Genomic DNA, 14563 nt, shown 5'->3' on the forward strand with positions numbered 1-14563 from the left:
TCAACCGTAAGCCTGAGAGAAAGCGTGTTTCTGGTGGTTCATTTGTGCGAATCATCTCCCATAAAGTCAGTACCAAGCAAGGTGTTCAGCTAGCCCCCGCTGAAAGGTTGAACCATGTGAGAGAAGCGTTTGGAAGCAGCCATTCGCACACGGGCTTGAGAGGATCGTCTGTTGCTCTGTTGCGGGGAATTGACGAGGGCTCCCATGTCTATAGTGCCGTGATTGTAAATGCCTAACAAAACCGATGGAGATATCCGTACTGCGTGTAGGTATGCCTTCTCTGCCTCAGAGGGTCGACGTGTGGTTGAAATGGTGAAACGGCTGCCGGTGGGAAGCATGAGAGACAGTCGGAATCCACGGTGACACGCTCGAAGAGACCGGAAGATGCTGCGTTGAATGACGGCGACGGATGGGCAGAAGAATTGACTCGTGATTTGTCGGAGCGGTGCAGGGAGACAGGCTGCCAGTTGCTGCATGGCGAGAGGCAAAATTGAGGGAACGAAGCAAACGATCTGAGAGGCTGATGAAATGAGAGACAAGTTTCGGCCGCTGATCCGATGACATCACTCGGCCGATGCCAGGGGCTCCGGGGTACCTTGTCCGAGGCCCCTCTCGGTGTGTCAGGTTTCCTGGTGGTGGACGAGAGTTCACAGCCTGTAAGATGCGACGGTTGTGGCGCCGGGATCATTCTTTGGAGGCGCAGACGGGCAGAATGCCAGAATCCATGGGGGAGCAGTCGTCGGTTGTCCTCTCAGCCGCCGGCAACTGCGTCATAGCTAAGGCAAACTGCGGGAGGGGCATTCGGGGAGGGTTCAAACCCCCGATCTTGAGTGTGTTTGAGGAGGGCGCAAGAGTCAAGATCCGTACAGGCGAACTTTTTGATAGTTTGGGGAGAAGAAAAGGCAAACCGTATCTGGAGACTATCGTACTCCAGAGAGCAGGGAGGTGACTAGTGCGAAGGAGAACAAGGTGGTCCTGATAGAAGCGAAGCGAGAGAGAAGAAAAAGCCTTCCGAGATCTCAGCCTGTCTCTCCGGGATCCCTGCATCGGAGACACACAAAGGATATGCTTCTTTCTCGGTTTCTCCCTCAACCATTGGATTTTCCATTACGGTCAGCGCATGCAAGTGCAGCAAGCAAACAGGTGAGCAAGCGGCTTTACTGTCTCGGTTACCTGGCCGGTGAGCCTTTCCTTGCTAGTTTTGCCTTGTGCTGCCTTCTTTGTCCCTGCCTTACGCAGTGTTCCCCATCTCTTGTCCCAGTCGGACCCGTGGCGCTGGCCAAGCTAATGTAGTGTGCAACTGCAACAACTAGTACACATCCTGTACAACGTCGCGTTGAATATTACTTGGGTCGGGCGGCTGTTCTAATGTAGGAACGGGGCCGAGAGGGTCCTGGGTGGGTGGGGAGTTACTGGATGACTGAGTTTTGGGGGCCTGTCGTAGTGGGAGGGAAGGGATCCTGTCATCTTTGCGGACAGCGGTATCCCGAAATGTGACAGAGTGGCATCGTTGGTTTGACCGCTGGCGGCTACTGATGTTGGTCAGTGTCTTGGAATAAGCATCGTGGATGCCCAAAGCCGTGTAGTCGCAGTTCGGGGTCCCGGTCCTGCGGGATCGGTGACGTTAGGTTCGAGGAGGGCTTCGCTGGCGATGAAAAGAAATTCTCTTCTCGTCATGTCATTGTCACGACGTTTTGGTACTGGGGCGAGTCTCTCATCGTCTTGGCCGCGTAACACGAGAAACGGGCAGATCAGGATTGGGAGAAAACGGTTGAGAGCGGGACGGTTGCTCCATCGTGAGAGGAAAAAGGGACCGTAAACCCCCACCTCGCTCGCGACCTGCCGCCCTCGATGCCCTGTAGGGTTCGTAACGTAGTGTATCCGTTCGTATACTTTGAACTTCGTACGGATACCTACAGATATTAAGCGCGGTCCCTGGTGAAGTTCTTGAGTTCTTGTTGAGTGAGCAGTCGAGCAGCTACGCCTCATCGACCCAACTGACGGGCAGTCATACGGGAGTTGGAATTCGCTCTTGTGCTGGACACGAATTCATAATCACAACCGCTGGTCTCCTGGCAGTGAAAACTCAAGATTCAAGAGTCAAGACGGGGGCGAGTGGATGGCGCCAACGCCGCCAAACCGGCTGCTGTCTGCCGGGAGTGGACGGCGGGGAGGTTCGCGCGCCAGTGAGAAGCCAAGCGTTGAGCTTGGCGGCAGACAATTCTCTGTGTTTTCAGACAGTGGATTGAATCGATGGATAGGTATCCGTAGCCCAACTCGAGTTCCTCTCGTGGATGGTGGAGATCGGGGGTGTCAGTCTTGACCATGGAGGGTATGGCGTCACAGGCGCTGATCAGCCAATTTGGGCCAGCAGGGGTTCAACGGCGGAGAGTGTGAAGTATCCCTACTTGCGTCGACGGGCAGATGTGCATACTCCAAGTTCCGCCGGGGTTATTCGTACTGCTGCTTTTCTTACGGAATACTCTGTATCCATCTATCCGTCTTCGCACACACTTGATCCCACGGAGACGCGGGCGGCGGGTGCAGAGCCATAGCGTAGGAGCAGACGTGTTGTGTAGTCCTTGTAGCATGTCGTTGGGTTGGTTGGTTGATTAGAGATCCAGGGGTCTTTGGGATGCGTCAGGGAAGACAGGTCCTGATACCGAGTACCTATCTGTGCTATCCATTTTTACAGGCGGGTAGCAAGTGTGAGCGTCTGTAACCGGTGACAATTCACGTTGAAACTATAAAGTATCTCGGCACGCCGTTGCTTTCCGTCCGCCATTGGAGATTTCTTTTGAATTCCCTCGGCAGAAGTGGTGAATAAGTTGCATGATGCCGAGTAGAAGAAAAGCAGGAGTACGCAGCAGTATAACGGATAGCGGATCGGCGGCATTAACGGTGACACAGCAGTGCTAAGACTCAAGGAGTCAAGACTCCAGAGGGAGCGATGGAGACGAGGGGTGGCATTTTGTGAATTGGCACATTTTGACCCGTAAAAGTAGACGAGGCATTTCGGTACCGATACACTATCGTGCTGGTATAATATGGGAAAAGAGAGCAAAGGAGATGGGCAAAGGGAAAATGTTGGATGGAGTCTGAAGTTTGAACATTCTCAGCGAGACGCATGCCACATGGAGCGACGTCGGCAAGACTCCGCGCCACCTGCCTTAGTGTCTCGTCGCACCCTACTAGTGTGAGCCAGAGGGAATTGCAAATAACAGGCTGCCGTCGTGGCAGTTGGCAGGTTCGGACAATGGAGTCGTCAAAGTATCGTGAAAGAGGCAAATAGATACCTCCAGGAAGGAGAGGGAGGTGGCCTGGAGGAGTACGAGTAGTCAGGATGGAAGGAGAGGCCGAGGATGAGAATGAGAAGAACGGAAGCTCGTCCGGTGTGGCACGGTGACACCCAGCAAATTACAATTGGGCTCCGGGACGGGAAGTGGAAGCCCGAGAGAAGGTAACGGAAGGGAGGCCGTAAAAAAACTTAGCACACAGTGGAGGATCATATGTTTTCCAGTACGTACCGTGGCGCTGACATGCCCGACCAACGTCACAATGTGTGGGGAAGGCCAGCGTGACATGTGGGCAGAGGAAGAATGCCTCAGGTCAACTAGTCAAGAAAGTGCTTCCCAGGGCAGTTCCCAAGTTTGTAGCTTGTCTTGGTGCGCAGGTCGCAGGGTCAGGGACTCAGGGACACCGAATTAAAGGACCCGCCGGTGCGGTACGGGGATACTTTCCTTGAGTTCGCAGGCAATTTACTGTGTATCTTAGCAAAGACCCGAGGTACGTACTCGCACTCTTTCGGTGAAAGCGGCAGCCGTCAGGTCTTTCCTTGCTTTCCCCATCTTTTGCGCGGTTCCTTGCGTGCTTGCCTCATCATTGCAACTTCCCCCCGAAGGCTTCCTTCCACCTTCCATTCTAACCGGGCACTTGGACGCTTTTAGCAACAACCCACGACTTGGACATTCGGTTCCTTCCAGGCTGGAGAAAACGGACAAGTCCAGTGACCATGGACCATTGACCAGTGACCAATGACTGCTGACCATTGCTACCGTGCCCGGTACGTACCACTCTTCCCCTCTCTGGCATCCGTCCGTCTCATCAGATCCGTCTCAGGCGCAAACAATCACAAACACGCCGTCGTCCTTTTGAGGTTGTCGTCAATCTTGGATTCCAACCAGGCCGTACCACCCCGCTGCGCACTAATTACCCATCACACTATCTCTGCTCGGCGCGTTTCTGTTTCCATGGGTGTGCATGGCTGGTTCAAGCGCTCAAGCATCACCTGTTTTCAATCCAAACCATCAACAACCGGCTCTCTCCGTGTCTTCACACTCCAGCGTCTGAGTCTCCAATTGGGACAACAGACTACCTTACATGGTCCAAGACCACAGTCACCGTCCCTCCTGCTTGCATACGGCAGAATTTGAGAGAGTGCGACAGAGCCCAGTCACAGTTCGGTCCACGACTCTCACCAGCCACCTCGCCTGACGTTCACCACTTTGAGACATAGCCGCCTGCATTTACAGCAGTATCAAGGACTACAAGTAGATCACGCTCAAGATCTATCCAAGGCATCACTGGACTCTGTGACGCCGGAGCAGTGTTGCAAAACTCATGGCACATAATTCCTACATGGCTTGCGAAATCCACACCGTGCTTTGACACAGGAACACAGGATCACGGCCCTCAGCTGCATCTCCCAACTCTCAGCTTTCCGGCCACTAGCAGACTACTTAGCCACCTAGCATACTATGTAGTAGCATGCTCGAATTCATTGCAGCTCGCATCGCACCGACCAGCCAAATCTGCGAGTTACAGAATACCATCCAAGCCGGACGGCATAACGGACCATCCAGCTACCTTACGCAATAACTCTCGGAAAACAAGCAAAGCCCAGCTCTCCCAAGAGAAAAGAGTTGCAGAGGCAAAACAACCGACGACACACGCACGGCGACAAAACGGTTGCGATAACATCATCCTTCTCCACACCGCTTCAGCCTGACCGGGCCACTCTACGAATAACAACCAGTTACAACGTTCGCATGCCTTTGGACCTTTGCTGTCCACGTCCCTGTCGCTGCGGTTCCTCTCATCCACACCCCTGTCGTGTCCATCGTCACTCTCCACAATTATTCCCTCCACTCCACGGTACACCCAGCAGTACTCAAGGCGCCCACGCACACCACGCTTCCCAAGCCCCCGACACCCCCGTTCTACCTTTGCCGCAGACTCAATCCTCGACTCCTACGACATTAGGTGGGAGTTTGGCAAGGGGGGCCCCAATTCGATCGACACCGCAAAGTCACCACAATCCAACCAAAAAGGCCAAAGAGGGCATCCCAGTCTTTGCAACTGGTCCTGAGTACCGCAGATCGCGACAACCTGGCCGCCTGTAAACGTCAACGTCTGAACCAAAACCCACCCAAGCCAAGCCAGCTAGGTATTTGCGACCCTTTCACCTCTCTTTTTTCTCCCAATCCCACAGGTTGAATTCCATTGTACAACTACCACGGCCGTCGACGCAACCGCACGCTACCGAGTACATACATACATACCGGTGCTCATTGCTCCGTCCCCTCGCTCGGTCTTCCCTACCGTCGCAATCCCGTATTACTCCCACGACATTCCCACTCTCAGTCACCTATTCTCTGGGTCTCTATTCTCTTTTCTCCCGCTCCTCAAATTCCGATTGCCATTCGACCCCCACCTTCAAGGAGCAGCAAAAGAGAAGTAATCGGCACGAGACGAACTTCTTCTAAGAATCCATACGCCCCCCCCAAAGGACAAAGTGACAAGGAAGAGGGAAAATTGAGCACAAGAAAAAAAAAAAAAGGAAGAGGCTACCCAAAAAACCCACCCACACCCACGAGACCTCGTCTCCCCCCATTCATAGTCATACACTACCCGTTGCGGCCCACCGCGCCTTTTTTTTCCCTCTTCCCCTTTGCTCGACTTGGCTTGTTCCTTTTCATCTGCTCTTTTTCCCTCCTCCTGCCGCCGGCTCTGTCCCTGTCTACGAGACCGGTAGGACCCTACTTGCTTCCGGAATACAACCACCAATACCCCTACATTCCATAATAACCCACGCCCCCATATACACCACCACCCGCCGCCATCACCGCTACTAATACCACCTTTGCAACCACCTGACTCTTTCCGTCGCCATCCTCGACTCCTCCGCCACCGTGAGCCAGCTCCAGAGAGCCTTGACCCTGCTTTACAAGGTGGCAAGACCCCGTTTCTCAAATCGAGCCTGGTGACGAAGTTGCATCCATTCCAAACCATATTTGCCTTTTGAGCCGCCCTTTTCGCTCTTCAGCAGTCACCTTTTCCTGTACCTTGGCAATCGAATCAAATCACACTGTCCCTAGCCGCCAGCAATTTCGCACAATACTCTCACCGACACTCAACATTTCAACACTCAACTACAGTAGTCAACTCGACCAAAGTTGCCAACATGGACAACGAACACCAAGCGCAGTTCAGCGAACAGTCGCATCTTCCTCCTCATATCGAGCGGTCTCAATCGAGCTCGTCTTCCTCTTCGGTCGATCACGAACATGACGAGCACCACATCCACCAGCCGACTCCTATCCGACCTCGGTTGCCTAGCAGAAAGAGCAGCGGGCCGTTGGTGGTGCCCCGGGACAGCTCAGCAGTGGGCCCAGTAGATGCAGAGTTTGGACCTGACGATGTGAGGGCTATGAGCCCACGGAGGACCAGTGAAGACATTGAAGCACTTGGAAGAGAAGCCCGTGAAGAGCTCAAGAGGTAACCAAAAGTCCATGCCACTTCAAGATGTTCCCACCCCTAACAGCATCTTTCTCAGACACGCAAAAGCTTTGCAAGACTCGCTCTTAACCATCTTCAACCGGATCGAGGCCGTCAGAGAAGAACACGACAAGCTTGATAACAACAACAAGTTCCTCCAAAAATACATTGGCGACCTCATGACCACGAGCAAAATCACTGCCGCACCAAGCAAGGGCAAGAAATAAGGATTCCACGAGCAAACTTGGATCGAAGAGGAGGATATAGATTGCACCACATAAACACCAACTCGCACTCTGCATGCGACAACACGGCCACCCATGCTAGGTCGGTCGCAACCCCATGCGCTGGGGGACGCGCACCCTGACGCCATTCAGGAATAACTACCCCTATGGAATGCTCTTTGAGCATTCACTACACTACCTAATCGGACACCGCCCGCGAAGGGCATGATACCCCCTTGTGGCCGAAACGGCCTACAGCGTTATTCTGAACTCGTTTATGGCTTTACGGCACGGTCACGGTATTTGGAGAGGAAAACAAAAACTTGCATCGGCTCGCGACTTGTACACTAACGATCATCATCATCATCATCATCATTGGGGGTTTCGACAAACCATCAAATGACATATTGGGCATAGGACAGCATCAGGCGTTTCGGGGTTTTGGTACAGGCCTACGGTCTTTGGGATTACGTTCGCATATTGTTTATACACCTCGCCATAGGCGGGGAGAGGCGTCGACCTCGAATTGACCAAAGGAATATTTTTGCATCCATCCGCATCGGCCTGGCTTCCGCAACCACGTCGGAGGTATCCGAGTGAGACCTTTCAACCTCGACCACACTTTGCACGATTGACAATGTCCAATACTTGACAGCTGCGAATGGGTAGCGGTCTGCGAAATTTGTGGTGGTCAACCTGCGCCACACGATGATCCCTACTCAGCTTCCGAACAGGACGAAAGCACGCCGACGTCATTTGCCACCGATTACCGATGCCGCTCACAACACCCACCGTCGAAAAGGATTACGGTAGAAGATTGCACGTGGGAAAAGATTTTTACCGAATGAGGCTCGATTCTAAGTATTTTCATCGACAATGTCAAAACGCTCCAAGACGGGTCGAAAGATTTACGATATTTGCACGAAGCCATACAAGCGCAACGTTTTGCGACGGGTCGTTACACGAAACTTCCAATGAGCTTATGGATCGGCAAGAGCTAGTCAAAGACCCTTTGCGGTTGGATGATTGGGAGCCCGACGAAAGAGGAAGAGACATACGTCAAAAGTCGGAGAGATGTGTTCGAACCAGGCTGCTATTGGTGGTTCTAGCCGCCCAAAGATCGAATGAGGGTCAAGAATGAGGCAGAGAGGGGTTGATTTGTGGGTGGTGGGATGGTGGAATGGTGGAAGCTGACGACATGTTGGGAATGATCGGCCTTACGGGAGCTATGATCGGCTCCGGGGCGCGAGGTTGTGGCAGAGGCGCGCGCTGTGTCTGCTGACGAGAGTCTTGGGAGTCGGGCGCAATAGTTTGGCTTGGAGGGACTCTTCAGGTGTGAAGTATTTTGGAATGAGATTTGGGTCTGTTGAAATGACGGACTGTTGCTAAATAAGGAGGGGGGGCTAATTGGCGACTACAGACCGCAGGTATTGACAAAATGCAACTTTAGGCAGGCTAGTCCTTCATCGCACACAGGCTGAGAACAAATCACGCACATTCCTTGGTCTGATCACGGCAATTCGATAATATGATTTCCCCGCTACTTTGCGTACCCCCGACGTGCATCCTTTCGATGACTAGAAAAGGCATTATCATCTACCATGTTGCAATATTCATCTAGAGGGGGGGCCTCGATGTAGCTGTCTCGGCGAGAAAAGTCTGCGGTGCCCCTTTCGCCCCGTGGCAATTAATACTTTCGGAAGCCCATCAGCCAAAATACAGGACTAGATCATATCTGCATTGTCGCTATAGAATTCTGTATTTTAACTGCTGACAGACATGCTCTCCAGCAAAAGAAACTGGATGTACTCTTGGACCACAATGAGGCTGCCATGTATAAGAGATCATTGCCGCCACAACTCACCCATTGAACCTGACCTTTTTGCACTTGGCTTCGAGACAGCCGATTTGAATGCGAGTGCTTTTTTCTTTGATGACTAGCCACTCGTAAGACTCTTTACACGTCTCTTGGGGCTGTGTGTTACGGTCTCAGTCTCGAGAGACTCGAGGACTTACACAACCACTTCTGGCTTGCGCAATGGGACGGCTTGTTGAGCGGAACATGTGAGTTAGTCTGCGAACGGTAATTACTTCATTACTTGGTTAATAGTGGCGTTCCAGAGTCCAGTTACCAATACCCATTCGCACGGCGCTCGCTCATGCTTTGGATATTGCGTACCTAAGAAGCTCATGTCTCTTAGACCAGGTCTGCAATCCATTAGTCCGTGACAGAGTGCTTTGCGGAGGGTTCTGTGTGTGATACTGAAGCGAGCCAAGTCTCAATAGAATCAGTCAATATAGATATCCAATGATGCATCCTCTCCATTACTTGTTTGTTGCTTCTCAAGATTAACCCGGCGTGATCCAATTTCTTACTTGTCGGATCGCATGTAAGTTAGCGCATCGACAATCTTGTCCAAGCTCACCATCCATTATGTTCTCAATCACACCTGCAGAGTGCAAAATGATTATGCAGTACGAACTAGATAGCTTTCTCTATGTAGAGGAAGGATATAAATGATTTACAAACATGTTGTGTCTTGGTAAAACCCCGAACCTCTGGTCTTGGGCTGAAATGCAACCCTGAGTTCTCTAGTTTGCTTGGCTGCTTGGCATAGTGGACTGTAAAGCTTACTTGCCGTATTAGGAAACAACCACTATTTCACCTCACAGTGCCTCCTGATATCAAACAACAACGAGGGTCTAGAGAAAGTTAGTCGAAATACTATTTTCGATGCATCATTGTAGATAATGGCAACAATAGCCGACGTTAAACTAGACGGGCCCGCTAGGTGTTGTCTTGTGATTAGTCATGGGTTTTGAGTAGCCGGTTAGCCGACAACCCTAGATTTGACGACAAACGCGCGTGTCATGAAGTCATTCCCACCCCGTCCTTTTCCTTTGGCTTCGTGAAAAAAACTACAATACAGCGGAAACAATGAATCGGCCGTCTCGCACAGACGAGCCCTACGAAGGGGAGGGCTACAACCAGAGCCCGAACGCTCTGTCAAATGACTTGACCACCAACGAAGACCTCAACGGGATCGTTAACGCCAGGGCCTTGGAGCCGGGGGAGGATGACAAGGGTCTCTCGCTGGGGGACTCGGGGACGGGCGACGGGGATATAGGATCGCGGTCTCACGATGTGGACTGGGGCAAAGGCGGCGGCGGCTCCGGTCCCGCGGCTTCAGGTGCAGCTGTGGCCGCGACGACCAAGTCCGATGGGCTTGGTCTACCCGAGGGAGAGGAGGTCCTCGCGACCCCTCTCCCTACCCTTCACTCACGTCAACTTCCTCCTGGCGACGGAGGCGACACGCCCAAGATTCATCGGACATTGTATGGTCGTGTTAAAGAGGCCATTGTGAAGTTTGGCTCGTTCATTGGGCCCGGGTTCATGATTGCTGTTGCGTATAGTGAGATTCCTTACTTGGTTACTTTCTCACACCCGTAAACACCCGCAGAGGGAAATGGATTCTGACTAACATCTTTCGTCCTCTTTTCACAGTCGACCCCGGAAACTACTCAACAGACGTTGCAGCAGGAGCAAGCTACCGTTTCAGATTGCTCTTTGTCGTTCTCTTGTCCAACCTCTTTGCAATCTTTCTCCAGAGCCTCTGTATCAAGCTCGGCACCGTCACCGGGCTTAACCTGGCCGAGGCGTGCCGGGCCTTCCTGCCGCGATGGATGAACTACGTTCTCTACGTATTCGCAGAGGTTGCCATCATTGCAACGGACATTGCTGAGGTGAGTTTACAAATAAGTGCTAGGCCTCCATTTCGAGTCTTGCTGTTTTCCGATACTAAGGGGCTTTGCTTACAGGTGATTGGCTTCGCGATTGGTCTGAACCTCCTTGTGCCGGCCATACCTCTGGTCGCAGGATGCGCAATCTCCATCTTGGACGTCATGATCATTCTCATATTTTACCGACCTCACGGGTCCATGAGAGGCCTGCGAATCTTTGAGTACTTCATCATCGGTCTGGTGTTGGCCGTGGTCGTCTGCTTCTGTATCCAGCTCTCGCTCATCAAGGATACGCCGGTGGGAGAAGTCTTTCAGGGGTATCTTCCATCGCGTGCCGTGGTTGAGTCGCAAGGGTAATCTCCTCTTCGCCTTTCCCTCCCTCACACCAGCACCTTGATATATCTAACCGCACACAGCTTATACCAAGCCTGCGGCATCCTCGGCGCAACAGTCATGCCGCACAGCCTCTACCTCGGCTCTGGCATCGTCCAAGCCCGTCTCCGAGAATACGACACAAAACACAACCTCCTGCCCCCCGAAATGGACGAAGTCGACCTCAACGGCGACAGCATCGACAAAGGCTACTACGTCCCCTCCGCCAAAGCAATCAAACACTCCCTCAACACCTCGACCGCCGAGCTGAGCATCTCGCTCTTCACCTTTGCCCTATTCGTCAACTCGGCCATCCTCATCGTCGCGGGCGTTTCCTTATACGGAAACCCCGAGGCGCCGGACGCGGACATCTTTAGCATCCATCAGCTCCTCACGGACTCGATTTCCAAGGCGGCGGGCACCATCTTTGCTCTCGCGCTGCTTCTCTCCGGCGTCTCGGCGGGGATCATGTGTACTATTGCCGGGCAAATGGTCAGCGAGGGCGCGCTGAACTGGAAAGTTCGCCCTTGGCTGAGACGTCTGGTGACGAGGAGTATTAGCGTCACGCCGAGTATTGTGATTGCTGGTGCCGTGGGAAGGAAGGGCGTCAGCGAGGCGCTGAATGCTTCGCAGGTGGTGCTTAGTGTCGTCTTGCCGTTTGTTACGGCGCCGTTGATCTACTTTACCTGCAGGGATAAGTTCATGACTGTCCGGGACGGGCCGGACGGCGGCGCTCGATTCAGAATCGCGGGCGGCGGCGGCAACGACGAAGAAGAGTATGCGACGGCGCCTGTAGATGGTACTGTTAAGATGGCGAATTCGTGGTATACTGCCGGCTTTGCGGTCCTGGTTTGGGTCATTATGGCGGCGATGAATGTTGCCAACCTGGTTCTGCTTGGAAAGGGCGAATGAGTAAATGAGCGAGTGAAGAAGCGGGAAACGGCATTGTGTCCGGTGAGGGGCATATTTGCTATGAAGGTGACGCTGGTGTGTGGATGGACACCCCAAAGTCGTCTGTCTCTGATTTCCTTTTGACGTGGCTTGATCTGCCTTTGATTATCGACACTTTCTTTTGGTTTCGTGTTCGATTTCATGATTTCCATCGTTCTTTTGTTAGCTCTGATCCGACCACACTCTTCAACTAGTGTATTTTGGTCACGTTTTATCCAGGCGAGGTTCAACCCTCCATCATTGTAGAAAGTCGTGTCTGATAGAAAGGGCCGAAGTACACAAGAAGAAAAAGTTTTGCCTTCTAAAAAGAAAATTTGGAAACGAATAGGTTCTGTTAGTCAAATCCCGTGCGTAGTAATATTCAACTGTCAGTCTGCGGTTTCAGTCCAAAGTGTAGAGTCCACGTGCATTCAAAGAGTGACGCGTTATCGTCTGCTTGCGCGTAATATCGTGAAATTGGTAATCGACTTCGACAATCATGATAACGAAATCATGAGAGTGGCCTAACTGAAGTTATCATAAAGCTGCCAAGGAAGATATGTTCCGAAGTCAGATATATCTACTCCATCCTCGGAAAAGCCCCGCAATATCGGATCGGCTCGAGTCAGGCGCTACGATAGTCTAAGGTGCTCCGCTTGTATAGGAATATGGTTTCCGCTATCTTATGACGTCGGGTTCATTGTCCGCGCAAGATGGCTTGTCTACCCTTTTTCTATTAAAATAGCTGTCGAATTGAGAGTAGAATAACCGAATGCCATTGCCATTGACTACAACTCCTCTCGACTGTCTCATAACTACCACGCCCTAATCTTGAACGTCCCGCGAAATACTGCCGACATGTCTCATCTCAAGTATCATTCCTACGAAGGTGTAGGCCAGAGAAATCTCGAGGTTTTCAGTTACAACCAGGCAGTAAGAATTGGCGACCGCATTGAATGCTCTGGTCAAGGTAGGCAATATTGCCAGTGGTCCTCTCAGTGCTAAGCGCATGCTAATACGGGACTTAGGTGGATGGGACCCCAAGACGGGCGAGTTTTACAAGGAAATCAATGCCCAAATCGATCAAGCATTCGCCAATGTGGATCTCAACCTCAAGGATGCTGGCGGAGCAGGCTGGGAACAGGTGTTCCGGGTCAACTCGTACCATGTGCCAATCAACGACGAAGCTTTGGCGGCCATGGTAAGGAACTTTAGAAAGTGGATGCCGAACCACAAGCCGATTTGGACGTGTGTGGGAGTGCCGAGGCTTGGTGAGGACGACATGCGTGTTGAGATTGAGGTTGTCGCTCACGTCCCGGAAGGAGCCTTGAAGGCATAGATACTTGAATTGGTTGAGTTTAAAATCAGCCGTAGCCATCATACATCATGAGGAACGATCAAGTCACGAAAGTACACCACACTTGGTGTAAACCAATGCTAGAGAAGAGAGAAAGTGCAATAAACGTCCCAAAATGTCATATTCCCATTATTGTATAAGGTCAGCTAATCTTGTCACAAGATCCCATTATCCGTTAAACGCCAATCACACCAAGCGGATTCCAAAGGCGATGAACTCAGCCAGCGGGGTATAGTCGCTCTAATACATCATTTATGCCTTGCCAGCCTGAACCAGGAGAGCAGCGTGCTGCTCGGGGTGGGTCTTCTCGACGTTGCCCTTGGCCATCTTCTTCATGAGCATGTTGGCCTCAATGTCGACCTCCTCGCGGAGGATGAGACCAGCTGCCTCGTTGACGATACGCCACTTGCCGGTGATGACGAGGGTACCGACGGGGGGCTTGGCGTTGACGAGAGTGTCGACACCGTCCTCGAGGTTGGTGATGGTGAGCTGGTAGGTGGTCTGGCCGATGGGCTTCTTATCGGTGACGGAGTAGGTGGCGGACTGGCCGACGCCGACGGAGCCGGACTCGAGGTTGTAGGAGATGAGAGCTGGGCAGAGGGTCTTGACCATCAGGTCGTGGTTGTGGATAGCGGAGAGGACGGCGTTGCGGTCAACGCCGGCGGGGACGGGGGTGGAGACGACGGTGGAAGGCATTTTGGCGAAGGTTTGAAGATTGGGTATCGTGAAGAAGTGAGTATGTTTAGTTGCTGGCTGTTGTATGTAATGAGAGGCGAGGCTGGTGATGCACGATGACCAAAGACCAGCAGGAACCTTCTTATAGATGTCTCTACTTCCCCTTAGCTCAGGCCGACAAGCTCTGCTAAAGCCTACTTCAGACGGTTGGAGGTTTCCATACCTCGTAACTCCCTCAGCACCCCCTTATCCCCCTATACTTTCTTCATCCTTAACTCTGAATCCCACCACCGGAGCCCCCAAGTCCTCAAGTGGGTGAACCGACCGTTTGCGCCGCTGACGGTTCAGGGCGGTATAGTTCGTGGAGACGAGTAGCAGGAGACGCAGGCAGGGAGGCTAAGTGGCATCGGGCCGGCCGTGCCCCGACCGTGCTCCCGCCGAGCCGGACGTTGGAGCATGACGCTAGGAGACCTCGATGCTGCACGCT

The 14563-nt window shown here is 52.5% G+C and overlaps 6 protein-coding genes across 6 annotated transcripts; 4 read left to right on the plus strand and 2 right to left on the minus strand.

Annotated features, from left to right (window-relative positions):
• Positions 1–496: 496 nt before the first annotated feature.
• BDP55DRAFT_677935 (uncharacterized protein) lies at positions 497–1300 on the plus strand. The gene has a single exon (XM_060575945.1). The coding sequence runs from the start codon at positions 575–577 to the stop codon at positions 947–949; it is 375 nt and encodes a 124-aa protein (XP_060424751.1). The 5' UTR covers positions 497–574; the 3' UTR covers positions 950–1300.
• A 4259-nt stretch (positions 1301–5559) lies between these two features.
• On the minus strand, positions 5560–6545 carry BDP55DRAFT_326739 (uncharacterized protein). Its single transcript, XM_060566816.1, has one exon. The coding sequence runs from the start codon at positions 6289–6291 to the stop codon at positions 5716–5718; it is 576 nt and encodes a 191-aa protein (XP_060424752.1). The 5' UTR covers positions 6292–6545; the 3' UTR covers positions 5560–5715.
• BDP55DRAFT_561928 (uncharacterized protein) lies at positions 6464–7004 on the plus strand (the record flags this gene model as incomplete). Its single annotated transcript, XM_060570115.1, has 2 exons — positions 6464–6777; positions 6836–7004. 2 exons carry the CDS (start codon positions 6464–6466, stop codon positions 7002–7004), a joined length of 483 nt encoding a protein of 160 aa, XP_060424753.1.
• Positions 7005–9871: 2867 nt separating this feature from the next.
• On the plus strand, positions 9872–12443 carry BDP55DRAFT_591339 (metal ion transporter metal ion transporter). The gene is made up of 4 exons (XM_060570927.1): positions 9872–10414; positions 10507–10745; positions 10821–11095; positions 11159–12443. The coding sequence occupies exons 1-4, from the start codon at positions 9940–9942 to the stop codon at positions 12024–12026; spliced, it is 1857 nt and encodes a 618-aa protein (XP_060424754.1). The 5' UTR covers positions 9872–9939; the 3' UTR covers positions 12027–12443.
• A 390-nt stretch (positions 12444–12833) lies between these two features.
• BDP55DRAFT_619136 (endoribonuclease L-PSP) lies at positions 12834–13383 on the plus strand (the record flags this gene model as incomplete). The annotated part of the gene is made up of 2 exons (XM_060571312.1): positions 12834–13014; positions 13073–13383. The coding sequence occupies exons 1-2, from the start codon at positions 12903–12905 to the stop codon at positions 13381–13383; spliced, it is 423 nt and encodes a 140-aa protein (XP_060424755.1). The 5' UTR covers positions 12834–12902.
• Positions 13384–13653: 270 nt separating this feature from the next.
• BDP55DRAFT_561854 (uncharacterized protein) lies at positions 13654–14097 on the minus strand (the record flags this gene model as incomplete). Its single annotated transcript, XM_060570107.1, has 1 exon — positions 13654–14097. One exon carries the CDS (start codon positions 14095–14097, stop codon positions 13654–13656), a length of 444 nt encoding a protein of 147 aa, XP_060424756.1.
• Between the last annotated feature and the right edge of the window lie 466 nt (positions 14098–14563).

Source organism: Colletotrichum godetiae, assembly GCF_030913485.1.
Source record: "Colletotrichum godetiae strain CBS 193.32 chromosome Unknown BDP55scaffold_54, whole genome shotgun sequence".
Lineage (NCBI taxonomy): Eukaryota > Fungi > Ascomycota > Sordariomycetes > Glomerellales > Glomerellaceae > Colletotrichum > Colletotrichum godetiae.